Raw genomic sequence first — 21815 nt, 5'->3', positions numbered from 1 at the left:
TTGGGTTCCAAGTTGTTTGAGTACTAAGGCGTCTGGGAACTAAGGTACCACTGTAATCAATTAACTGGTTAATCATCAATACAGCACTACCAACGCACAGTGCTAACTAATTGCCCCTTTCCTTGGGATATATGGATCCAGGGGGAGCCACATCCGCAACTAACAGCCTAATCAAAAGATTAGGCTCATGTCTCATAGACCTGTTAATTTGGCACTGCGAGGCCTTTATGGCAGATATGCCGATGCCAACATTCAGGGCAGGATCCACAAGTCATCTGCCAAGCCCTGGCAAACCCTAAGTAACTATGAAGCCTGTGTTTTACATAGTCCATTACTTCTGAATGGCTGAGCAGCTGCGGCGGCTTTCAGGCAGAAACATGCTGCTATGAACCTGTGGCTCTTGGCTGGTAGCTGTTGAAACTGCTCCCACAAGTCAAAATAACCCCAGAGGCTAGTGTGGTGTCTGGGCTCCAGGTACGCCTGATGTTTTCTGGGTCTGCAGGCTTGTGGTGGATGGTAATCTAAAATCCACCAAGCGGCTGTTCCGCCTCAGCCGCCTGACCTCAAAACAGGAGCACTTTTTACTTTTGAGAATTAACTTGGTTACATGGGATGGAGTGGGGCGGAATCACACCCATTTCATTTTTACTTAAAACCCTTAACTCCACAATGAAATAATACTCCAAATGCTTTGCCTAGGCAAACTCGGCCCTCCAGGTGTTCTGGGACTACAACTCCCATGATCCCTAGCTAACAGGACTAGTGGTCAGGGATGATGGGAATTGTAGTCCCAAAACATCTGGAGGGCCGAGTTTGCCTATGCCTGCTCTAGTGGAATGGACCGTACCGGGTTATAGCACATGTGTAAGAGAGGGGTGTGTGAGAGGGATTCCATTTTAAAAGGCAGGGACAAAGACACATCAGTCGTGTTACAGATTGCTCTGTGATTAACAAAATGCTTCTTAATCTTTGCTAATGCTTGGATTATTATTATTTCAAAGCTTGGAAGCACTGCTGCCTGACGCTAGCTTTTGCTTTCTGCTTCCTTCGCTGCATCAAATATATTCACAGTCCATAATCAAAGGGAATCCTGTAGAATGATCACTTTGCATTACTTTCACTTCAATTAAACTGATGGGCAACGTCAAACTATTGCCAGTTCCTGCCACACCACTTGATTTGTCGGACAGATGGGTAATTTAAAGGCCAAGTGCTACGTTTGTCTTCGAAAATAAAGCTGGACTGGAACGTCTGACACAAAACCGGCCCGGTCATCAACAGATCTAGTGTGACATTTCCTTGCAAAATGTTTCAGGGGTGAGCTTGAGTCTCGTCTCGTTTTGTACTGTGGTGCTCAAAGGAGACGAGACTTCAAGAAATCAAGATGAATTTCAGCCTTGAATTACTACAAGGGTGAAAGATAGCAACAGATAATTGATAATTCTTTTAATTTTGATGCCAGCCTGCATTCACCAGAACAGTAAGGGGTTTTGGGGCCTGTACTTATATGAGAGTAAGCCCAATTGAACTTATTTCAGAATAGCCATGCACAGAAATGTGCTCCTAGTTGCAAAATGTAAATGTAAGCCTGCGCTGTCATTCTTTTTACAAGAATGGCAAATCCCAGCAGGGATAAGTTAATTTTAAAGCCACCATATGAAAAACCCTTGAGACGGCAATGGCGCTTTATCCTGCGCTGGTTCAGCATAATCTGTTCTCGACTTCTTTCTTCTGTAAAAGCAGCCAGGGCTGGCTTTGCTTAGCAAAGGGAAAATTCGGCCAATGTGGACTATTGAAAAGAGACTTGTGTAGCATAACTGGCAGAGGCACTAAGCTTCAAAGCAGGACGTCCCCTGCTCAACAGACACTGCCCTCTGTATTTGACACGTTGCCCGAAGCCAAAATAAAAATCATAGCGAAAAAATGAGGCCTGCCACCTTCACAGGCACATCTTGCTAGGGATGCGCAACAGGGCCTTGTTAGTGATGGCTGCTCCCAGGTTTTGGATCTCACTTCCTAGAGAAGCTAGACTGGCTCCTTCCTTGTTGTCCTTCCACTGACAGATGAATAGTTATTTTAACTCTGTGGGGAACTGATTGCTTTTAAGGGAAGGGCTAATAGTGTGCCGTTCCTTTGTTTTTGGTTTAGTGTCTGCATTTCAGTACAGTGGTACCTCGGTTAAGTACTTAATTGGTTCCGGAGGTTCGTTCTTAACCTGAAACTGTACTTAACCTGAAGCACTACTTTAGCTAATGGGGTCTCCTGCTGCCGCTGCACCGCCAAAGCACGATTTCTGTCCTCATCCTGAAGCAAAGTTCTTAACCTGAAGCAGTATTTCTGGGTTAGCGGAGTCTGTAACCTGAAGTGTATGTAACCTGAAGCGTATGTAACCTGAGGTACCACTGTATAGGATGATGATTGATTACTATGTATTATACACATTTCTTATTATTATGCAAATTCGTTATACAAATCCCATAACTAATCATAATTATAGTAGTAAAGGTAAAAGGACCCCTGAGAGTTAAGTCCAGTCACAAATGACTCTGGGGTTGCGGCGCTCATCTCGCTTTACATGCCAAGGGAGCCGACGTTTGTCCGCAGACAGTTTTCCCGGGTCATGTGGCCAGCATGACTAAGCCTCTTCTGGCAAAATTAGAGCAGCGCACGGAAATGCCGTTTACCTTCCCGCCAGAGTGGTACCTATTTATCTATTTGCACTTTTTGGCGTGCTTTTGAACTGCTAGGTTGGCAGGAGCAGGGACCAAGCAACGGGAGCTCACCCCGTCGTGGGGATTCGAACTGCCGACCTTCCGATCGACAAGACCAAGAGGCTCAGTGGTTTAAACCACAGCGCCATCCGCGTCCAATTTTAGTAGTACATTGCCTTAATTCCATGGACAGTTTAATTGCTTTTTAACAGTAACAATAATTACATGCTTTTTAAAAGCTATGTGTGGTTTTATCTGTATTTTTTAAATATCTTAAAAAATAAAAACATTGTCCAGTAGCACCTTAGAGACCAACTACGTTTGTTCTTAGTATGAGCTTTCGTGCACATGAAAGCTCATACCAAGAACAAACGTACAGTCATACCTTGGGTTATGAACGCTGCGGGTTGCGCCTTTTCGAGTTGCAGACTGCGCTGAACCCAGAAGTACCGGAACGGGTTACCTCCAGGTTTCGGCGCTCGTGTATGTGCAGAAACACCAAATGATGTAACACGAGTGTGCAGACATGGCGCTTCAGGCTGTGAAGCCTGCGGGTTGCGAACGTGCCTCCCAGATGGATCACGTTCGCAACCTGAGGTATGACTGTAGTTGGTCTCTAAGGTGCTATTGGACATTTTCTATCTATATATCTATATATATATCTATAAATATATCTATCTATCTATCTATCTATATATATATATATAGATATAGATATATAGATATAGATATAGATATATAGATATAGATATATAGATATAGATATATAGATATATAGATATATAGATATATAGATATATAGATATATAGATATATAGATATATAGATATATAGATATAGATATATAGATATAGATAGATAGATAGATGATAGATAGATAGATAGATATATCTTTCTACTGTGTCAGACCAACACGGCTACCTACATGAATTTTAAATATCTGTGAGATGCCTGGTTCTAGAGAAAAGGCGAGATATGAATAAATAAAAACAAAAGAAAACAATAACCGGAAGCTTTTCCAGTCAAAATGGAACTAGGGTGGCCACACGAGGCCCGTCACATAAAAAATATATATATATCTGATAAAGACAGGGCTTGTCTGTAAAGATTTGACGGCTCGATCTCAGGAATGCCACTTTGCAGCAGTAACATTTAGAGCAGCTTACTGAATGGATACCTTGCCAACAAAGGTCCGTATAGTTAAAGCTATGGTTTTCCCAGTAGTGATGTATGGAAGTGAGAGCTGGACCATAAAGAAGGCTGATCGCCGAAGAATTGATGCTTTTGAATTATGGTGCTGGAGGAGACTCTTGAGAGTCCCATGGACTGCAAGAAGATCAAACCTCTCCATTCTGAAGGAAATCAGCCCTGAGTGCTCACTGGAAGGACAGATCCTGAAGCTGTGGCTCCAATACCTTGGCCACCTCATGTGAAGAGAAGACTCCCTGGAAAAGACCCTGATGTTGGGAAAGATGGAGGGCACAAGGAGAAGGGTACGACGGAGGACGAGATGGTTGGGCAGTGTTCTCGAAGCTACCTGCATGTGTTTGACCAAACTGCAGGAGGCAGTGGAAGACAGGAGTGCCTGGCGTGCTCTGGTCCATGGGGTCACAAAGAGTTGGACACGACTAAACAACAACAACAACAACTGAATGGATGCCCGTCTCCGCATTTTTCAGTTTCTGTGCCCTGAACTGCGAGGCCTCTGGTTTAGAAATACTTCACACTGCCCGTCTCTGTAGGAACTTGCTGAGGAGACGCTGCTTCGGACGCAAGCAACACGCGCCTCTCCGCTCTAAGTTAGCAGCCCCAGGCACTTGGCAAACGCATCTCATATCTGTCAACTGATGATACCAACACAATGAAGTCCGGGAGGTTATTCTTTCTGATGGGCAGGTCCTTGCCGGGTTGGCTCTGTCTGGCTCGCGGTGCCAGCAAAGCAGAAAAGAAGGTGATGAGATTTATTGTTAAGATAGACGGACTTGGAATAAAGTTGATCACTGGCAATTCATGTTAACTAGATTGCCTGTATCGGAGGTGGCGCTTTAAGGAAATTGATGCTTGCTAAAAGCCGCCCTGTTTGGCCATGGGCTGGCTGTCACGGCCGATTAAAAAACCTCCCTCGCTTCCCGTGGTATTTTACTGATTATCATAGAGAGCAGAGCTGGAAATTAGGAAGCCACTGGCGCAGTTGGTCACTTAATGTATGCCTGGGTTAACTCACACCAGTTTGCAGCTTGCAAGAAAGAAAGCCTTGGGTTTAGAAATCAGTTTTTGCCTCAGTGTTAATCAAAAGGGCGATTAAAACAGCTGCAACTTAAAGATAGTGTGTTTTTCAGTCATGCCTGCTTTCTCTAACCCAACTCTTCACAGCTGAAAAGGTAGAAAAAATAACAGTTTCAATAACTGGGCTTCTGCTAATTGGTAAGTGCATTTACGCAGTACGATTTAACAGAGGAAACAAAAAAATGGGGGTGCTTTTATAGATCTATAATTAACCAAATCTTTTCCCACATGGGCAAAATCAACTGACATTTGCACTGAAAAAAGGCAATTGCTTCACATATTTAATAAAACATTTTAGAATGCTAATCCACACATCCCTGAAAATTATTTTTTGTTAAATTATTTTGTAAGCTGGACTGTCTCAGAGGAACAGACGCTCAAATTATTCAGGTCACAGAAACGGTGAGCCTCAGAACATGAACAGCTCTAGAATTATTAGCATCAAACTGGGTGATGGGTTTTTTGCGGAAGTTTGAGAGCCAGTGTGGTGTAGTGGTTAAGAGCGGTAGACTCGTAATCTGGGGAACCGGGTTCGCGTCTCCGCTCCTCCACATGCAGCTGCTGGGTGACCTTGGGCTAGTCACACTTCTCTGAAGTCTCTCAGCCCCACTCACCTCACAGAGTGTTTGTTGTGGGGGAGGAAGGGAAAAGGAGAATGTTAGCCGCTTTGAGACTCCTTCGGGTAGTGATAAAGCGGGATATCAAATCCAACTCTTCTTCTTCTTCTTCAGCTCAGTACTGTCCATAATTTTGGTCAAAAACGCCATACAGCTTCAGGTATTAAAAATAGTTTTCAAGTAATATTTCTGAAATCTATCGGCATGGATGATTCAAGTGACTGCACGATTTTGCTTAGACTGGTTTAGCGAACCCGCTGGGAAGGGGTGGGACTGGGAGGGGGTGTGCTGAACTGATCCTGGCTCTTCTTTGGCAGTTCTCAGGGGGTAGTGATGGAAGGAGAGTCTATGCTGTGCCACAAGGTTCAATCTTTTGCCACCCATGCAATTGGAAGCTGCTGGGTAAAATCATCTGGAGGGCTTGGGCTGAGAAGTCATCTTCAGTATGGTACGCCAGTGGTTCTCAAACTTTCTTCTCTGGGCCACACAAATTTGCTCGCACCACACCAAATTTTTTACTGATTGGAAATACATCGGAAAACACAACTAGGATTGTCCTCCATATCACTTGATACTCTTGCTCTCGTCTTGAAAATATGTCTATATCAGGGGTAGGCAACCTAAGGCCTGGGGGCCGGATGCGGCCCAATTGCCTTCTCAATCCGGCCCGCAGACGGTCCGGGAATCAGCGTGTTTTTACATGAGTAGAATGTGTGCTTTTATTTAAAATGCATCTCTGGGTTATTTGTGGGGCATAGGAATTCGTTCATTCCCCCCCCCCCCCACTGAGGGATGGTGGACCAGCCCACGGCTGAAAAAGGTTGCTGACCCCTGGTCTATATTCTGCAAATTAAAAAATAAATAAATGGTCACTGTACTACACTACACTGAATTGTTTAAATGTTTCTTTGATTGTCCTTGAATCTTCTTGTCATTCTTTCCTTCCACACTGGGTGGGGTTCCATCCTCACATAGAAAACAACAATGCCTTGGTTGAAGCAGCAGAGAATATACTTGAAAACTCAAGGGGTATGGGACATAAGTCCCATGAATAAGTCCCATGAATTCCTATGCCCCTTTGCCAACAAAGGTCCGTATAGTGAAAGCTATGGTTTTCCCAGTAGTCATGTATGGAAGTGAGAGCTGGACCATAAAGAAGGCTGATCACTGAAGAATTGATGCTTTTGAAATATGGTGCTGGAGGAGACTCTTGAGAGTCCCATGGACTGTAAGAAGATCCAACATATCCATTCTTAAGGAAATCAGCCCTGAGTGCTCACTGGAAGGACAGATCCTGAAGCTGAGGCTCCAATACTTTGGCCACCTCCTGAGAAGAGAAGACTTCCTGGAAAAGACCCTGATGTTGGGAAAGATGGAGGGCACAAGGAGAAGGGGACAACAGAGGGCGAGATGGTTGGACAGTGTTCTCAAAGCTACCAGCATGAGTTTGACCAAACTGCGGGAGGCAGTGGAAGACAGGAGTGCCTGGCGTGCTCTGGTCCATGGGGTCACGAAGAGTCGGACACGACTAAACGACTAAACAACAACATGGGACATAAGAGGCAGCTTTTCAGCTCTGTTACAAGCCAGTGGTGCTCTTCAGCAAATCACTCAAAGCCCATTCATTTACGACCAGCAAATGATCTGCTTTTGCATTGCAGGGGGTGGACTAGATGGCTCTAGGGGTCCCTTCTAACTCTATAATTCCATGATTCCTCACCTATGAAACACTTCCCTCCATTCTGGGTAAGGAACCAAACAATGCCTGGTCAGAGCATGGAACACTCCGGATTTTTGAGAACCCAAAACACAGATCCTATAAGACTGGCCTACGCCAAAAACTGATTTGTTGACTGCAGTCATCTAGCTGTTATACTTCTGGGTCCAATTGCTTCATATCATTGAAGTGCTCTACCCCTAGACTAGGACACCCAGAAATCACGGTCAGCCAACATCAGGAAACATTAAGACAGTGTCACTGATATTAAGCATATGCATCAAGCTGGGAGGCATACAAGTCACTTGTCATGGCAACAAAAGTCTAGTCTAGGAAGCACTGAAAGAGAGCAATGAGGCTATGCGAAGCTCTCCCCAGCGAATTATCTATTATATCCAGAATGTTGTCATTTTCAAAAACAGCAGGAGACACTCGCGGGATCAGAAACCCCGCAGGAAATGCGCGGCGGTAACAGGGAAGCAAGCCGGTCACATGTGACTCACAAACTCATTGAAAATTAGATAAATTCACAGATTTATTCTACAGATATTAGCCATGACTCTCAATCAGATGCTGGGGTCAAGCAGAGGGGAAAGGATATGGCCTTTGTGCCTTCTTTTCTCAGAGCTCAACTAAATGATGTGCCCTTTGTGCAAGTTGTGAATTTACCTGGATGGCTTTTAAAAATAAAAAGCACGCACCCGTTAAATTAGCTAAAATGTATAAAGTTAGCAATAAATGTTGGAAATACAAAGAAAAAGAGGGAACATTTTATCATATGTGGTGGGAATGTAAAAAGGTGAAAGCCGTCTGGGAGATGATATATAATGAGATGAAAAAAATGTTGAAATATACATTTATTAAGAAACCAGAAGCATTTTTACTTGGCATTGTAGGAGATGATATAAACAGAAAGGATTGTAAGTTGTTTTTATATGCAATGACGGCAGCGAGAATATTATTGGCACAAAAACGGAAGCAAGAAGAATTACCGACAAAAGAAGAATGGAGGATGAAATTGATGGACTATGCAGAATTGGATAAACTAACCGGAAGAATTCGAAACCTGCGGGACCAGAGATTCACAGAAGACTGGTGTAAATTTACGGACTATTTGAAAAGTAATTGTGATGACCAGATTACGTTTGTAGGTTTGCAAGAAGTTTTGTGAGGTAAATTATTTGAATTATGCAAAAATGGTTAAAGAGGTGGACTGTGAGTTAAGATGATTAAAGGCAATAGGAATTTAAGAAATGCAGAAGAAATGATAAAAATGGAGGGGCTGATGGAAGTCCAAAAAGATTGTATAAGATGTGAAGTTCTGTGGAATGTATAATAATTGGTATGTTGAAATTAATAAAAATTCTGAATTTTAGAAATTCAGGGGAAGCCAGAGGCGGCGGCTGAGGAGGCGGCCTGAGGGAGGAGGAAGAGGAGGAGATGGGGAGGGACGCAGAAGGGTGGCACTTCAGCGGCCGCCACGGCGCCGCAACCGCCTCATGCAGGGCTCACAGGTGGCGTGGGTGAGTCTCTCTCCCTCCCTCCCTCTTTCTCGGGTGGGGAAGAGCCAATGGAACTCCTCGCGCCAGGACACCAGGATGCCAGCAGCCCCAACGTGCTGCTTAGCATCCCCTCCAACCAGTGCAGCATCTTAATGTAGTGATTTCCCCCTCTGCATCCCTTTCATAACTCTATTTTTATAAAACATTTGTCCATCCATAGTTCAATTTTTTACTACAAGTTTTCTGTCAATCCTCCCAATGTATGTAACAATAGCTTTTCAACTAAATTATAAACTTTCCCCATTCTTTATTAAAGAGGTCCTCTTCCTGGTTTCTAATTCTGCCTGTAAGTTTTGCCATCTCGACGTCGTTCATCAGTTTTGTCTGCCACTCTTCTTTGGTGGGAGTTGTAGACCCTTAGGATCATCTAGTTCAACCCCCTGCAAAACACAGTCAGTCGCAGCAAAAGCAACATGGCTTCATCAGTGCCGGATTTCTGTATAAACTAAGCCCAAATCCCTTATTTTGGCTGCTGATCCCTTATTTTCAAGGCTGCTGGTCCCTTATTTTCAAATCTGTAAGTTGACAGCTATGGTTCTGATTAGTGGCTAGGCCACACTTAGCACTGGTTGTTGTTTTTTATTATAAAAAAGAAACCTCATTGAATACAATGGGAGTAGACGTGTATGGGATGGTGTTCAGCAACAGAGGGCATGCATTTTTCAGAGGCAAATGGCGGGCTTTTCCATCCAGGCTGGAGTAAACATGAATGCTGACTCTTTTCAGCTGAGGTTTTTGGTCAACCAGGGCTTGGGGAATTTCCTGTGTGGTTATTTGCCGAAATGCATACTAGGGCAGATTCTTTTCGAAAACCAAATCAAAGGAGGATCTGAGAAGGACAAGGTCAGGGCTCCATAAGGCAAGCTTCTCTCTCCCCCCGCCCCCCACTACCCACAGAGATTTAGCTTACATGGGAAGCCTGCCCCATCTTTATGCCAGAAGCCTCATGGTTGCCACAGTCATAAAATTGTGGCATAACTGCAACTACACACAGTACTTTAGGGACAGGGGTGGGGAGGGAAGGCACAGCGCTGCATTGCAATGCAGCATAACATAATTTTTGTATTAAAGGTAAAGGGACCCCTGACCATTAGGTCCAGTTGTGCCCGACTCTGGGGTTGCGGCGCTCATCTCGCTTTACTGGCCGAGGGAGCTGGCGTACAGCTTCCGGGTCATGTGGCCAGCACAACTAATATGCTTCTGGCGAACCAGAGCAGCGCACGGAAACGCCGTTTACCTTCCCGCTGGAGTGGTACCTATTTATCTACTTGCATTGGCATGCTTTTGAACTGCTAGGTTGGCAGGAGCAGGGACCGAGCAACAGGAGCTCACCCTGTTGCGGGGATTCGAACCGCCAACCTTCTAATCGGCAAGTCCTAGGCTCTGTGGTTTACCCTACAGCGCCACCCGCGTCCCATAATTTTTGTATTAGGTAAAGGTAAAGGTACCCCTGCCCGTACGGGCCAGTCTTGCCAGACTCTAGGGTTGTGCGCTCATCTCACTCTATAGGCCGGGAGCCAGCGCTGTCCACAGACACTTCCGGGTCACTTGGCCAGCGTGACAAGCTGCATCTGGCGAGCCAGCGCAGCACACGGAAACACCGTTTACCTTCCCGCTGGTAAGCGGTCCCTATTTATCTACTTGCACCCGGGGGTGCTTTCGGATTGCTAGGTTGGCAGGCGCTGGGACCGAGCAGCGGGAGCGCACCCCGCCGCGGGGATTTGAACCGCCAACCATGCGATCGGCAAGTCCTAGGCGCTGAGGTTTTACCCACAGCGCCACTCGTGTCCGATTTTTGTATTACTCCTCTTCAAATAACCCATAACGTTCCATCTGCCTTTTTATGGGCAACAAAATTGTGTGCTATTTCACCCCACCTCAGCTGCTAAATATCATTATACGTTTGATATATCACAATGTTCGGACTGTATCTTGGCTGCTTCTTCCTCCACACTGGAGAACAGAGCAGGACTATTACTTCCCTTGATCAGGATACTATACTTGGTTGATGCAGGCAAACCATCTTATATTTGTGCACCTGGTTCTTCCTGCTTAAGTGCACAAACTGACATTTGTCCCTATTCAAATTCATTTTGTTAATTTGGGCTCTGTTCTCCAATCTGTTACGGTCATCTCGAATCCTGATTCTGTCTTCTACAGTATGAGCTGTTGTTGTTGTTTAGTCGTTTAGTCGTGTCCGACTCTTCATGACCCCATGGACCAGAGCACACCAGGCACTCCTGTCTTCCACTGCCTCCAGCAGTTTGGTCAAACTCATGCTGGTAGCTTCGAGAACACTGTCCAACCATCTCGTCCTCCATCATCCCCTTCTCCTTGTGCCCTCCATCTTTCCCAACATCAGGGTCATTTCCAGGGAGTCTTCTCTTCTCATGAGGTGGCCAAAGTACTGGAGTCTCAGCTTCACGATCTGTCCTTCCAGTGATCACTCAGGGCTGATTTCCTTCAGAATGGAGATGTTTGATCTTCTTGCAGTCCATGGGACTCTCAAGAGTCTCCTCCAGCACCATAATTCATAGTGTGAGCTATCCCTCCCAGTTTGGTGACATTTGCAAATTGGGCAAGAATCCACTCAATTCCTCTGTCCAAGTCAGTTATAAAGACATTGAACACCAGGCCCAGGACAGAACCCTGCAGCACCCCACTCGTCACTTTTTTCTGGGATGATGAGGAACCACTCTGGATTCGGTCACTTAACCAGCTACAAATCCACCTAACAGTTACTCATCTAGTTCATGTTTTACCAGCTTCTCCGCCAGAATATCATGGGGGACTTTGTCAAAAGCCTTACTGAAATCAAGATATACTAAATCCACAGCATTCCCCTGATCCACCAAGCTGGTAACTGCATCAAAAAAGGAGAATCGTCTGGCATAACTTGTTTTTGAGAAAAACATGCTGCCGCTTAGTAGTCACAGCATTTTCTAAGTGCTCACAGACCAACTGTTCAATTATCTGTTTTAGGACCTTTCTTGGTATCAGTGGTGATTTGTTTGTTGGTCTGTTTTTGTTTTAGTTTTGGAATGCAGTATTTAATTATTATTTTCATTGCGAACCAGCTGGAAGATATTGCTGATTGCGTGTTAAATCATAAAACAGGATCCATTTATGGCTTTGGGGTTCAGACTAATGCAGAATGATAATAAATACTTTTAGATTGAAAACGTTTAGTTTTAACAGGAATTCGATAGGACACACAAGACAGAGAGAAAGATGAAAAGTGTTGCCTCTGACAAGAAGGAAGTGACGTGTCAAGGCGCTTATAAAACCTTACCTTATCCCCAGGCTGTGGTCTCATTAGAGAAACTTGATCATAGCCTCGTCGAACAAGGGCCCAGAGGGCATCCAGCTTGCCCTGAAATAAGAAATGATTGACATACTGGACATTGGAAACGGTAGGTTTCCTAGACTGGTTTGATATCAGCAATGAGCTACATTGAGGACAGCAAATATAATAATAATAATAATAATAATAATAATAATAATAATAATAATAATAATTTATACCCTGCCACCCTGGGCGGCTCCTAACAGAATAAAACATCAAACATTAAAAACTTCCCTAAAGAGGGCTGCCTTCAGGTGTCTTCTAAAAGTCAGATAGCTGTTTATTTCCTTGACATCTGATGGGAGGGCGTTCCACAGGGCGGGTGCTACCACCGAGAAGACCCTCTGCCTGGTTCCCTGTAGCTTCACTTCTCGCAGGGAGAGAACCACTAGAAGGCCCTTGGTGCTGGACCTCAGTGTCCGGACTGAATGATGGGGGTAGAGACGCTCCTTCAGGTATACTCAAGGGAACATGAACTGGGTTTGACAGGGGCAGCCAACCTTGTTTATTCCTGACCCACTCACATCTAAAGCTGTGGCTGGGTGGATAGGGTAGGGGGCTAATTTTAAAGCCAAGAAAGGAATCTGTGAGTGTAAGACCCCTTTTGTTTCCTTATTACCTCACTGCTACCTGCAGCCTGAAACACTCTTCTTGATATCCCATCTTACTGTCCCTATCGAAGCCGGGCTTTGAGAGAAGTCCCAGCAGTGATGGAGTGTAAGTCTTGAAGACAGGAGGGGAGGGGGCGATGCTCAGTCCCCCTCCCTTGCATACAATTTCATCAATTGCATACAATTGCATCCAGGCGGGTGGAGACGCTCCTTCAGGTATACTGGGCCAAGGCCGTTTAGGGCTTTAAAGGCCAGCACCACTTTGATTTAAGACAGAATTAAGATGCACCAGTCTTTTGAAACAGCATTTGAGGTCTTTAGCCATTCTAAGAAGTTCAGACATATTAATCTATTGCATAGGAATCATATTGGGCAGGACAAAACAGCATTTCCCAACACTGGTCCCCCAGGTATGGTTGGACGGCAACACCGTCATCGTTGATCATTAACCACATTGGCTAGATTTGGCTGGAATCCCAACTGTTACCCACATTTCTGAAAAAATTTGTAACAAAATATTTCAGAAATCTTAACAACATGGCAATCAGATCAAGGGCCTATTAAACGGGCAAATATTATTTACACATAACTCACAACTTGCCCTATTCACATAATTTTAGGGGACTGCTTGCAGCATTTGCCTGCCTTGCCTTGGGACTTTTATATTATTATTACAGTGGAACCTTGGTTCTCGAACTTAATCCATTCTGGGAGTCCGTTCGACTCCCAAAACCGTTCAAAAACCAAGGCACGGCTTCCGATTGGCTGCAGGAGCTTCTTGCACTCAACTGGAAGCCGCGTCCGACGTTCGGTTTCCAAAAAACGTTCGAAAACCGGAACACTTACTTCCGGGTTATTGGCGTTCGGGCGCCAAAACGTCTGAATACCACGGCATTTGAGAACCAAGGTACGACTGTATTATGAATCGTAATTACCTGCCTTTCACCCTAAGGTCCCAAGGCAGGTTACAGCGTCAAAACACAAGATTAAAACAGTTGAAAACAACTCGCAATCACAGAAAAAAGGGGGCATCACTGTTCTGCACTGAGGCAGCCCACCCTATTTTGCCGCCTGAGGCAAACCAGGAAGTTGCCTCCCTGCCACTGCCACCCTTACCTGGATCCTGTGCCCATGAAGCAGCAACAATGGTGGCAGGTTCTGGAGAGATCAGATGAGATCTTGCCTGAAACCGCTCCCACTTCTCTGCTTCTTGGGCAGCATATAAAAATTTAATAAAGAACTGGTTTGGTTTCTTTCTTTACAGTTAATATGTGCATGAGAGGAGGTCCCTAAGAAGATCGTGGCAAAGAACGACGGTGGCCATTCTGGTGTTCAATTCTGGGAGCGGGTGTCTGGCAAAACCTAGAAGAAAATCAACTACGTGCGTTACCTTAATGGGAGTGTACCATTTCCTTTCGGAGGGCAACCTCCGGGGGTGATCTCTCTTTGGCTTGGGTTCCCAGGGCTCAAATTCCTCTTCTGGCAATTTGATGACGGCATTTTTGGGCTTCTCTAGTTTTGCTCCTTCCTCTGTCGATCCCTTGTCACCCCATCTCACCTGATTAAGGCAAAACACAACGGAATATTCTCTCTTGCAGGTGGGAAATCGGTTTTTTGTGTGTGAGGTGTTTGTGATTTTGACTGGAAAAATAGCCAGATGAATTGTCACAGGTCTTGTTTTCGCATTTGACTGCCATCTGACCCCACTGTTTTACATTCCCCCCCCCCAACAGCTTTATGTGCAAGAGGATAAGACTTCCTCATGCACCTGATAAGGCTTGAGTCCACAAATGTTTATGCAGTTTCTTTTGTCTTATCACAAGACTCTTCTATTATTTTTCTAACGGCACTACCATTACCCATGGTTAACACTTTTCATAATTTCCCCCCCAAGTCATGCATATTATGTTTTTCTCATTTTGAATTTCTATCTCTTTACAGCCTGTAATGCTTTGAAAGAGAATATGATGAAAATGATGTATAGATGGTATATTAAAGGTAAAGGTAAAGGTACCCCTGCCCGTACGGGCCAGTCTTGACAGACTCTAGGGTTGTGCACCCATCTCACTTAAGAGGCCGGGGGCCAGCGCTGTCCGGAGACACTTCCGGGTCACATGGCCAGCATGACATCGCTGCTCTGGCGAGCCAGAGCCGCACACGGAAACGCCGTTTACCTTCCCGCTAGTAAGCGGTACCTATTTATCTACTTGCACCCGGGAGTGCTTTCGAACTGCTAGGTTGGCAGGCGCTGGGACCGAACAACGGGAGCGCACCCTGCCGCGGGGATTCGAACCGCCGACCTTTCGATCGGCAAGCCCTAGGCGCTGAGGCTTTTACCCACAGCGCCACCCACGTCCCGAGATGGTATATTACACCAGTGAAATTAGCTAAAATGTATAAGACAAATAATAAATGTTAGAGATGTAAAGAACAAGAAGGAACATTTTATCATATGTGGTGGGAATGTAAAAAAAGTAAAGAACTTCTGGGAAATGATATATAATGAGATGAAAAAGATGTTGAAATATACATTTTTTTAAAAAACCAGAAGCGTTTTTACTTGGTATTATGGGTCAGGACATTAATAGGCAAGATGTTAAATTGTTTCTATATGCAACAACTGCGGCAAGAGTATTGTTAGCCCAGAAATGGAAACAAGAAGAAATTCCGACGAAAGAAGAATGGCAGACGAAATTAATGGACTATGCAGAATTGGACAAAATGGCAGGAAGGATTCGAAACCTGCGGGACCAGAGATTTACAGAAGATTGGAAGAAGTATATGAATTATTTGAAGAGCAACTGTAATCAATAAATTACGCTAGTAGGACTACAAGAAGTTTTGTAAGGAGAAATATACAAAGTGTTACAAAGTAGAAAAAGATAGAGATATTGGTTATGAGTTTGAAACGTAATAAGGAAGATAAGAAATGCATACGGAGAGATTAGATTGGAAAATTTTCAGACAGGACTGATGGAAGTCAAAAATTTGAATAAGATGTAAAACTATGTTTAATTACTGTTGAAAACGATATGTTAAAAAAAACTAATACACATTTTATATATATAATTTTGAATTTCTATCTCAGATTGAATTTCTATTTATTTTTGGGGTTGGGGGAAGGGGTAGTCTCATTCTATACCATTTATGCTTCCATACTTCAGTATTATTTTTTAATTATGAACTCGCATCTGCTTAAAACTGGTTATGTCCTTGAACTTTTAAGAATTACAGTGATCTCATCCTAATTTCGTTATATGAAGTGCTTTTTTCCTGGGGGGACGCAGGGGTATGCGTACCCCTAAAACATTTTGTGAATCTAACGGGAGAAGAAACTAATTTTTTAAAAAAAATTAGTTTCTTCTCTAGCGCGGTGATTCGTCAGTTCCGTTGCTACCCCCGATGGCGGACTCATATCCTGCCACGGTGTTTCATGAGTCTCAGGCGGAAGCGAGCGTTTAATGTGTGAAGTAGGAATTGGAATCTAGGACGGTGATTGGTCAGTTTCGGGAAGATGTTAGTGTACACAACCTCACGCCAATGTGGAAGTTACTGTGAGCTGTCAGCTGTGCAATATGAGGTAATGCATGTTCTTTGTACTTTTGTCCATTTACTGTATTTACTTTTCCCGATTTGAACTATAAAATGGTGATGTTCTTGAGTCAAAATGAGAGTACCCCTAAACATAAAAAACACTGGTTATATGATTTCAGTAGAACTGTGAAACCTGAAAAACCTGTCACTACTGGATTACCTTGAGATTTCCCATGGGTCCAAATGCAAAATACTTTGGGGTTTACCCAGAGTGGCCAGGGCGACCCAGTCAGATAGGCGGAGTAAAAATAATAAAAAATAATAAAATTATTATTATAAAATTATTAGTTTGTGACATGTGGGCCAGGAATGATTTGGAATAACACCAATATTGCTCCACTGAGGCCATCAGTAGAGAATCTGGCCAGGCCAGGCCTTTGGTCAGGGCTCAGACTGAATTCTTTTCTTTTTTTGTATAAGAACTAGCATGAAAGAGGCCTCCCAGCATTCTCACAGGCCCAATAAGAACAGCGTAAACAGTTGGGCCTGATGAGCATTTACTGTTCCCAACCCTAATCCTGCAGAAAGCCATCTAATTAGATTTTAACTTGATCCCGACATGTTTTTAGGAGGCAATTTAATTATTGTTTGATTTTATACCAATGTTATATATTTGATGTTAGCTGTCCTGAGCTCGGTTTCAGCCAGGGTGGGTAGGATACAAATAAAAGTTGTTGTTGTTGTTGTTGTTGTTGTTGTTGTTGTTGTTGTTGTTGTTGTTGAATTGCCCATGTTGACACCCATGTATCAGCTTGCCTGGCACTAACAGATGGTTTATTGAAGCCCCCAAATTACGGCGGATTTCTGATTTCCTAGACACAAGTACAATTATAGTCCAAGTCAGGGTTTCTCAAACTTTAAGCTTGGATCCTGCCTGTCCTAAACTCATCCTCAACACCGATCATCTGAATGTGCACGGTCACATGCAAACAGTTTGCTTGTGCATGTGAGGAGTTTTGCAGACGCAATTAGGAGCCCCACCCAGGCTTCAGAACAAATGCAATACCTCCATTCTTTTGATTCCACCAACACCTCTCCCTCCGTAATATGATGCATCCACTGTAGGCCACTTTTTCTTTGGAAACCCATCTTCATCATCTGACTCCTGTGGGAAAGATACAGAAAGGGAGAGCGATCTGTGTGTGTGTATATTCTCAGGAGGCAGCTCAGTCAACTAGGAGGCATCTGAAATCTCTATTCTTGGCTTTGCATGTCTGCATTCATAGCCTGGCGGCAAACAGAAACCTCGTTGTTTTCCCAGCTGCAGCTCCTTCCAGGACATAAAAAAAGAAGGAGAGAGGGGCTCTTTGCCTTTTTAGCTAAGGCTATTTATCTGTAATCAAATACAGAGAGAGCTTCAAAAATCCATTTAGATTCTAAAGCTGTATTGTACGTTATAATGCTAGATATTCTAAAGGGCAATGCATTAATAAAATATGACCCTATTTATTATATACTTTTGAAACTATCCACATTTCTCGCAAACTCCTGTTTATTCATTGCTCCAGTTATACAACTATTATTTTGATGATGGTTTCTTGTGGAAAATACTACTGCATCTGGAAGCAAATTACCCCTCAGACTTTCCTGATCTGTCACTGTCAGTTCAAACTCCACTAGTCTGTACAGTGGTACCTCGGGTTACATACGCTTCAGGTTACATACCCTTCAGGTTACAGACTCCGCTAACCCAGAAATATTACCTCAGGTTAAGAACTTTGCTTCAGGATGAGAACAGAAATCGTGCTCCGGTGGTGCAGCGACAGCAGGAGGCCCCATTAGCTAAAGTGGTGCTTCAGGTTTAGAACAGTTTCAGGTTAAGTACGGACCTCCGGAACGAATTAAGTACTTAACCTGAGGTACCACTGTACCGGGTGTTTTTGCACCAATGTGCATCATGTTACACTTATTTACACTGAACAGCGCCTGCACCCGTACACCCACGCTCCCATTTACACATTTTTAGCGCTGCTGGGACTCCCCTTCCGTTTTAAGTGTGCTAGCTCTGGCGTGGATAACTGGCATTAGCCTGCGCCAGCCAAACAGATTCAGCCGGAAAAGTGTCGAGTATCTCTAATGTAGATACTGGTTGGAGAAGGTGCCTCTTTTCCTTTTCCTTAAAAACAAAAACCTGCGTTAAGCAAAAGGAAGCTGGCAGCCGAGTGCAGCCCAGTGCGACCTCAACTATCTCAAGGAAAAGAAAACAACGCCATTCCTGTTTCCTTCTGAGGGATGGGAAAAAAAGAGGGAAGCTCCAATCGTAGAGGTGGACCAGGCTTCCTCAACTTCAGCCCTCCAGATGTTTTGAGACTACAATTCCCATCATCCCTGACCACTGGTCCTGATAGCAAGGGATCATGGGAGTTGTAGGCCAAAAACATCTGGAGAGCCGAGGTTGGGGAAGCCTGAGCTAGACAGCCGTTTCTTTTTCCCATAGAAAGGAAATGGAAACCGTGTTGTTTTCCTTCCCGGAGAACTGGAAGTTTCAGTTTGCAATCGCTCACTTACTGGCTAAATTAATGGGAGACTCTTCTCCCTACCTAGCCTGCCCAATTCGCTGCCATTCCCAGAAGCCACTATGGCAGGGGTAGGCAACCTAAGGCCTGGGGGGCCGGTTGTGGCCCAATCGCCTTCTCAGTCCGGCCCACGGACGGTCCGGGAATCAGCATGTTTTTACATGAGTAGAATGTGTCCTTTTATTTAAAATGCATCTCTGTGTTACAGTGGTACCTCGGGTTAAGTACCGTATTTTTTGCTCTATAAGACTCACTTTTTCCCTCTTATGGAGCGAATGCAGGCTGCGCAGCTATCCCAGAAGCCAGAACAGCAAGAGGGATTGCTGCTTTCGCTGCGCAGCGATCCCTCTTGCTGTTCTGGCTTCTGAGATTCAGAATATTTTTTTTCTTGCTTTCCTCCTCCAAAAATTAGGTGCGTCTTGTGGTCTGGTGCGTCTTATAAAGCGAAAAATACGGTACTTAATTCTTTCCAGAGGTCCGTACTTAACCTGAAACTGTTCTTAACCTGAAGCACCACTTTAGCTAATGGGGCCTCCCGCTGCTGCTGCACCACCGGAGCACAATTTCTGTTCTCATCCTGAAGCAAAGTTCTTAACCTGAAGCAATATTTCTGGGTTAGCGGAGTCTGTAACCTGAAGCGTATGTAACCTGAAGCATATGTAACCCGAGGTACCACTGTATTTGTGGGGTCTGCCTGGTGTTTTTACATGAGCAGAATGTGTCCTTTTATTTAAAATGCATCTCTGGGTTATTTGTGGGGCATAGGAATTCATTCATTCCCCCCCCCCCCAATATAGTCCAGCCCACCACATGGTCTGAGGGACAATGGACCGGCCCACAGCTGATAAAGGTTGCACCCCTGCCCTACGGGAACGATGCTGTTTCCAGGGTAACAGTTTGAGTGACAACATACTTACAGGTTCCATTGGGGGTGGCGGTGGCGGTTCTTTGATGACCTGAAACACAGACACACACAGGCCTGTCAGTGCCTGCAAGCTTTGTTCCCCCATCTACATACAACCTTTTCACTCAATGAAACAGTCCGGCTCATCGACTTCATCTCTTCAAATGGTTCGCAAAGGTTGGCTTTACCCGAGCCCTTTAGAGTCTTTAGACCAGTGGTGCCCCTCAGATGCCATCGGACCACAATCACAGACTGTTGAATATGCTGGCAGAAATCCCGCCCCCCAAAATATTAAAGCAACTAGGATTTTACTGTATTGCCCCAAATATAAGGCACACTTTTTTTTCCAAATTCCGACCGTGAAAAGTTAAAGTGCGGCTTAAAGTCGCGACCTTACAAAAAATGGCTTTTACGATATTGCTGTGTGGGATTTTCTTCTACATTTGCCATTTACGGGTGTGAGTGCCTGCAGAATTTTAAGGGAGTCACTTATATTCGGGTATTGTCTTTTTTCCTCCCCCCCCCCCCCGAATTTTAAAGGTGCGGCTTATATTCAGGCCAATATGGTATATGCACAGAAATGGAAGAAGAAGTTCCAACCAAAGAAAAATGGATAATGGACTAAGCAGAACCAACAAAATGATCAGGAAAACTGAGGGAATCTTATGACGAGTGTTTTGTGGGAGAATGGTTGCCTTTTTCGGACTAGTTAAAGAAATATTATAGTATAATGAACCTGCAAGCAGGATTTGAGCTACAAGCAACAAAAGTAATTAGATTATAATACTGTGGTTATGATGCGATAGATAAAAGATGAGGTGTGACAGAAGGGGAGGATAAAACAACTGTTGGGAAACTGTGTACGTGCAGGTACTCACACAGAGTCAATTAAGGTTTGGCAGCCAGCCAGAAGGCAATCTGAAGGAGTAAGTCTGCCTGGTGATAACAGAGACATGAAGACTGCTCCCTGATTGGTCAAGCTCTCTCAAGGGAGTGATAATTAATGGCCTATTAACTGGAATGAGAACTAGTAGGAGTTGTAGGTGTTGGAGTTGAGAGTTGTATCAGAGAGAGCTAGCATAAGATCTGTGTTCTGTTCCTGTAAATACTCCACTGTATATAATAAACACCTAACTACAAGTTCCTGGTTCCTGCTTCGTCTATCCTGTCTGCAGCCAAGTCGCCAATTGCTTTCGTGGATTCTGTGTTTACTCTGCTAGGTCTGGCTAAGGTCCTGCAACTAGTCAGAAAGTTGCGAAACACCAAATAGGTTTTACCAATAACAACTCCATGGGAAAAGGGGCAGGAAGCCGACAAAAATGAAAGACAAATTCGTGTTGTGACTATACATGTTAAAATATTGAAACTTAATAAAATATAATGGGGGGGGGGGATATGTTGGCTGGAGCTGATGGATGTTGGGAGTCCCAAAATATCTGCAGCCCCAGAGGTCAGCCACTCCTGCTCCAGGCTCAACAGTGCCATTGCTAAAGCATGGGAAATGAACCTAAGGTTGGGATTGCTCCACGAATATTCCTTTTTGTTGTTGAGTCGTTTAGTCGTGTCCGACTCTTTGTGACCCCATAGACCAGAGCACGCCAGGCACTTCTGTCTTCCACTGCCTCCCACAGTTTGGTCAAACTCATGTTTGTAGCTTCGAGAACACTGTCCAACCATCTTGTCCTCTGTCGCCCCCTTCTCCTTGTGCCCTCCATCTTTCCCAACATCAGGGTCTTTTCCAGGGAGTCTTCTCTTCTCATGAGGTGGCCAAAGTATTGGAGCCTCAGCTTCAGGATCTGTCCTTCCAGTGAGCACTCAGGGCTGATTTCCTTCAGCATGGAGAGGTTTGATCTTCTTGCAGTCCATGGGACTCTCAGGAGTCTCCTCCAGCACCATAATTCAACAGCATCAATTCTTCGGCGATCAGCCTTCTTTATGGTCCAGCTCTCAC

At 44.4% G+C, this 21815-nt stretch overlaps 1 protein-coding gene across 1 annotated transcript in view; it reads right to left on the bottom strand.

Moving 5' to 3' along the window:
* Positions 1-21815, bottom strand: part of ANTXRL (ANTXR like) — a 53535-nt gene that overhangs the window by 2273 nt on the left and 29447 nt on the right. The window contains exons 14-17 of the mRNA XM_028728884.2: positions 19878-19916; positions 17451-17549; positions 14241-14408; positions 12186-12266 (exon numbers count right to left, since the gene is read on the bottom strand). Coding sequence (XP_028584717.2) covers positions 12186-12266; positions 14241-14408; positions 17451-17549; positions 19878-19916 — 387 coding nt within the window. The remainder of the gene's footprint in view (positions 1-12185; positions 12267-14240; positions 14409-17450; positions 17550-19877; positions 19917-21815) is intronic.

Source organism: Podarcis muralis, chromosome 6 (assembly GCF_964188315.1).
Source record: "Podarcis muralis chromosome 6, rPodMur119.hap1.1, whole genome shotgun sequence".
NCBI lineage: Eukaryota > Metazoa > Chordata > Lepidosauria > Squamata > Lacertidae > Podarcis > Podarcis muralis.
This window is presented reverse-complemented; position numbering and strand designations above follow the sequence as displayed.